Consider the following 6,000-nt stretch of genomic DNA (forward strand, 5'->3'; position numbering starts at 1 on the left):
ACTTCCCCTTCTCTGTAGACATTACTTAAGTAAAGAACACCTAAGAACAAACTTTGTTGGCCACCAGCAGGGGAGCTCTTCAGCTTTTGTCCCAAACCCATTCAAACAAAAGAAGCCCCGAGTCCTCCATCCCACCCCTCAAATCCGCACCCCGCGGGGACTCGCCACATCCCTGCGCGCCCTCCATCCGCCCCTGCCCGATCCACTTACTCCTCAGCGCCCCAATGAGCAAAGAGCCGTCCTTAATGAGCTCTTTAATGAACTTGTTGGTTCGCTCCAGCTCAATCTCGTGACACTGCAGGCGCTCCCTGAAATCTGGGCTGTCCAAGTAGGAATCGCTGAACTCCAGAGTAGGCAGCCCCATGGCACAGACGCTACCAGTGGCTGCCGGGGCACGTCCCGGCCGGCGGTGAGGGCGGGAACAGCCGGCGACCGCGGCCGGCGCTGAGGACGCACGATCGCGGGGAACAAGCCAAACGCTAGGGGACCGCGCAGAGGAAATGGGCCCCGAGCGCCGCGCCGCCTTGCACCCGGCTCCCGGGGCGCGCGGACGCCTCCGGGCTCAGTCTTCTTCCCCTGCGGCGAGGAGTGTGCAGACTCTGGCGGTGGGCCGAGGCGCGGGTCCGCTCAGGTCGTTGTCATCAGAGCGCATCGTCGCTGCGAACAGCTAGGCGGCGGAGGCTCCGGGCCGCGGCCGGAGCAGGAAAGTTATCCCACGGCGAGCACACACTTCCGGCACCTCCACTCTCCTACTCTCTTGACAGTCGTTTGTGCTCTGAGCCACTCTGGACAGGCCAGGGAAGCCCTCCCCCTCGGCGGACGCAGGCTCAGAGAGCTTGCAAATCGGGCCTGGGCTGGGAGACCCTCCTCCAGCCGCCGCACTCCCACCCCGCGCCACCCCGCCTCTTCTCCCAGTCACCCTCGGCCGCCACCCACCCGCCCGCACTTGGCTCATGCGCTGCGCGCGGCTGCGGCGTAGTTGCGCTCACGCCTTCGCCAGGGGCGTCAGCTCTGTCTCCTCCCCGGCACCTGGAGCTGACTAGCTCATGGCAACACTTTGCGGTTCTCCACGCCCCAAAGGATCTCAAACTCCCAACGTACCTCCCCTACCCGTCTTTCTCACCACCCATACCCTAAAATTGCCTGGGAGAGAAACCAACTTTAACTTTCCTTGAAGTTTGGGAAGTCATTTTGAACTCCGGTTGGAAGATGGTACTTTTTAGCATTAGTTTAGATTTTATTTCACACGTTTCCACTAAATACGTATAAATTCCAGATTGAAAAGTTTTCCTACCTCTTTCCCATCGCTCACTTCCTTGATCCAAGAAAGTCAGAGTTTTTTATACTGAAAATGAAAAGGTTCATAGGCCTTGGGATGTTCCTTGTTTTTCCAAGTAGCTATGAAGATGGAAAGATTTTAGACCATCCCCATCCCCCAGATACGCACCTTGGACTGAAGTGCTCCCACTTATAGAAGAATACTTACATCACAATACTATATATTTTGTTGGCACCTGGATGGAATTATCCTACAAGCATGAGGATTTTCAAATTGTTGAAGTTGGCTGGAATTCCAAATGAATAGTAAATTCCTACCAAGAGTCAGTTACCCCTTCTCTGATAGAGGATCACCTAATAAATTCCTGTTCTCTCCAAACCTTGACAGCAAAACAAAGTACTGCCTTACATCCAGTCCTGCCATCATCCATAGTATTTCTGAGAACTCTGTTATTTTTCTTAAGAATCTGCTTTTAATTTCTGTGTTTTCATTGCTCTGTACATTTGAACCATCTGTTTAAAAAACTCTTCTACAGATCATGGGAAAAATTCCATTAATGTACTTTACATTTTTCCCAATTAAGTTTCAGAGACTGTCAAGACTTTTAGTTTCAATTTTCTTTAAAGAAGTACACATGAACATTAAAAATAGTACATAAACGTTAAACTAGGATAAGATGATGTAAGCAGTGTATTTGATGGCTTTGATTTAAATTCTTCTCAGCCAAAAGGGTGCTTGGGTGGGTTAAATGCCGGACTCTTGATTTTGGCTCAGGTCATGATCTCACAGGTTCTTGAGTTCAAGCCCCTCATCTGGCTCTGTGCTCAGAGTGCAGAGCCTATTTGAATTCTCTCTCTCCCTCTCTCTCTGCCCCTATCCTGCTCAAGCTCTTTCTCAAAATAAATAAATAAACTTCAAACAAATTTTTTAAATAAAATAAATTCTTCTGAGCAAGGAAATTGGACTTAAAAACCTTCCAACCATATTCGTATCATTGTACCTCTAAATATTATCAGAATGTCCAATCATCACTAGAGCCATTTTAACTCCAGTGTCTAACCTATGTCTGTTAGTTAAATACTCCTCATTTGGGTAGGTGGGGTCAGATGGTGGGCAAGAATGCCATTTGTCAGTTAATTGAGTAGCCCAAGCAGTGGGGCTGTTTTTCACCTGAGGCAATTTTATATTCATCACACAGCTTGAAAGACAAAAAAGTCAGGCCAAACAAATATTTTTCTTTCAACTTTTGCCATATTGTTTATCCAAGCAAGTAAATTCAATGCCAACTGCTGAGATATGAAATAGGATAAAATAGAACAATCTCTTCCTGTTTTTCATTAAATAAAATTTCTGTGATTCTTTAAAATGTATCAACAGTCTGAAAAGTAGCATTTAATATATTATTGGATGTCATTTTTCATTTTTTCAAAAGTCTTATATGTCAGGACACATTTATTCTAGATTCTGAGATATAGGTTATCATTTGCCCATTCATGTGTGTAGCTGCATGTTTTATGCCAACTATCTACATTAGTAGAATCTGAGTCAAGAAGTGATTTGTATGGAAAAACAAATAAAGCAAAGCAAAGTACCTGACCTCAAGAAATTCTAGGAATAGAAAACATCAAAAATGAGTACCTATACATTAAGCATAATATGCTGTGTTACAGAGCCTCACACAAATGCTGGACCAATAATGCATCAATGCCATTATCAGTGTTTCCATTCAGGCCCATAACTGCATTTACATGGAATTAAGATTTTTCCTCCTACCCTTCATCCTTTAGTCTCTAAATTTAGTAGGTTATAATGGACTTTTTTCCCTATAGGTGCTCTCAGGGTTACTCATGACTCATGCCTGTGATTCATACTTTAATTATACTTGCTAGTCAAGCTTTCTCTTATGCCACATTAACCAAGCAAAGAAATGGTTTTGCTTTGAGGTGAATTTATCATCAGTTTTGAACTGTTGTTTTTATGTATTATTTCCCCCCACCGTAATAATTGAACTAGATTCTTTCTAAAAGAATAGACTTTCTAAATCAAAGAGTGTCTATACCTGCAAGCTTTTTTTCATAGGAAATTTTAATGGATCAAAATGTACCCTTTCTGAAAATTTCTACTTCACAGTATGTGGGCCTGTCAGCGGCATGTGAGTTTCATAAATATTATTGGCTGACATACTCTTTGACATGGTTACTGGCACAGAGGTGTGTCTCTGTTAGTTTTCTTAATTCTGTAATAAATGGGATGTATGGGGCTTTGTTTATTTTAAAAAGCAAAATAGTGAATTGGGGATAGTAAGCTAATATATGATATTTGTAAATCTGCCTATAACTTTTCTTGACCTAGATCCTGGCTGGCACTTAATCCTGGTGCTTGATATATACTTAATAAGTATTACTGTTGGGTTATTATTACAGTAGTTGCCCCTTAATTGTAGCTTACCTTTCCGTAGTTGTAGTTACCCATGGCCAACTGCAGTATGGAAGCAGATGGTTCTCTTTCTGACATATCATCAGAAGGTCAAGAGTGATCTAATGCTATGTCATCCTTCACCTCACTTCTTCTCATCAGGAAAGCATTTTATCATTTCACATCATTATAAGAAGAAGAAGAAGTACAGTACAATAAAATATTTTGGGGGGAGACAGAGACCACATCCATATAACTTTTATTATAGTAATTATTATAGTTTTTCTATTTTATTATTAGTTGTTTTTGTTAATTTTCTTTACTGTGCTTGACTTATAAATTAAACTTTATCATAGGAATGTATGTATTGGAAATAACATAGTATATATGGGGTTTGGCACTATCAAAGTTTCAGGCATTCGATGGGGGTCTTGAAATGTAACTTCCATGGATAAGAAGAGGAATACTGTATTTTTTAATTTGTTTTGTAGATTTAGGCCTCTGAGACTCATATATTCTGAGGCCAAATTCAGGCCTGGTAAAAGGTTACTAAATTGCAAGCGAATGCACCTAGAAAGATTAAACATCCTCTTCAGCCTTTGTTACAGTGAGAAGGCAGGGACACTGTCACTGCCTGCATTTCTACCTATGTGTTATCTTTTCCCAAAGCATGCTCCTTGAAAGTAGGTTTTGTGCAATTCTATTTGAATTTAATATCACATCTAGAAAAACAATATTGAACCCAGATGAATAAAACACATGATTCACATTTCAGATTATATATATATATATATATATATATATATATATATATATATATATATATATTATTTTATATACATAATATATATAACATAAAATTTACCATTTTAACTATTTTTTAAGTATACAACAATTCAGTGACATTTAAGTGCATTCACATTTTTGTTGTCATCACCACCATCCATCTGCAGAACTTTTTCATCTTCCCCAATTAAAACTCTGTACCTATTAAAGAACAACTTCCCATACCCCTCTCCCCCAATCCCTGGTAACCACCATTCTACTTTCTCTCTATGAATTGGACTACTGTAGGTATCTCATATAAGTGATATCATACAATATTTGTCCTTTGTATCTAGAATATTTCATTTAGATGATTCGGTTATTAATAAGAGAAGCAAAGAAGACAGAAGAATCAGATTTGTTTTCAAAACCATTTTACACTAAAAAAATTTATGAATCAGGAAAATTTCTAAGATAGTCTTCTGCTAGTAGAGGAAAGTTTAGATCAAATTCTTCCATAGCATCATAACAGGTATTGTTTATTCTGCCTTGATAAAAGTTTTGTTTTTGTTTTTGTTTTTGTTTTTGTTTTTGTTTTTTCGGTCTACACAGTGCTCCTAACATTTGTTTCTTGTCAAATTGGTTGGGATATGAACATGCATTCTCTGATAGGCAAGTATACATATCATTAGTGGCAGCAGCCTATGTGACTTGCTAATGTCCTTTGCAGCTGAAAAATGCTTTCATAAATTGCAGAGCCATTCTCAAAATATATTACTCCCTCTTCCTTTCCACTGTTATCATGAAACACAAAAATGTTAAATGTAGCCCAAAAGAAACATCATTTAGTCCCAGGGAAAGAAATGGGAGTCTTTCCTAGGAAGAGCACAGAACATAGACCACCTTGCATAAGTGTATTGGATCCAAGCATTTGTTATTCAATAAATGGACTAAAGAAAAACAGTTGGAAGACCAAAAGGTAAATGGTTGAGAGATGAGAAGAGGGGATATGGACCAGGTAGGTAGACATGAGAATGGGGAAGAGATAGGCACTAAGCATATTAATTAAAGGAAGGAAACACATTGCATGGATGAGGCAGGAATCTAATATAACTCTAAGATTTGAACTTACATAACCAGAAGCATTATCTTTTTACATGCAAGTCAAGACCACCAACTAAAGGAGCAGGAATAATTGCAGAGGGTGAAATTGGCTCCTTGTGACGGTTTGATTTTTAAGGTTACTTGATTTTTAAAGAACACAATAGAAAAGAACAGAATTCTAAATATGAAAACCTTATTAACAAACTATAGTTATGGGGGGCAGGGAGAAGGATAGAAAGAGAGAGAGGAATAAATGTAATTTTGGAAAGGTTTTCATTTGGGAGTAGGTTTTCTTAGGGTGTTTTGGGGGGTTATTTTGTTGTTTTATTTGTTTTTTATGGGTTTTTTTTTTTTTGGCATAGATTTCCATTTCCATATAGTATTGCCCTCTTGTGGCAAACCTTGATGTTTGCTAATTCAGACAGAAAACTATAGAG

The 6,000-nt window shown here is 39.9% G+C and overlaps 1 protein-coding gene across 1 annotated transcript in view; it reads right to left on the reverse strand.

Annotated features, from left to right (window-relative positions):
• The window catches only part of ARHGAP42 (Rho GTPase activating protein 42), a 327,384-nt gene extending 326,899 nt beyond the window's left edge, over positions 1-485 (reverse strand). The window contains exon 1 of the mRNA XM_003992599.6: positions 211-485. Coding sequence (XP_003992648.3) covers positions 211-364 — 154 coding nt within the window. The 5' untranslated portion in view covers positions 365-485. The remainder of the gene's footprint in view (positions 1-210) is intronic.
• Between the last annotated feature and the right edge of the window lie 5,515 nt (positions 486-6,000).

This window comes from Felis catus, chromosome D1 (genome assembly GCF_018350175.1).
Source record: "Felis catus isolate Fca126 chromosome D1, F.catus_Fca126_mat1.0, whole genome shotgun sequence".
Taxonomy (NCBI): Eukaryota; Metazoa; Chordata; class Mammalia; order Carnivora; family Felidae; genus Felis; species Felis catus.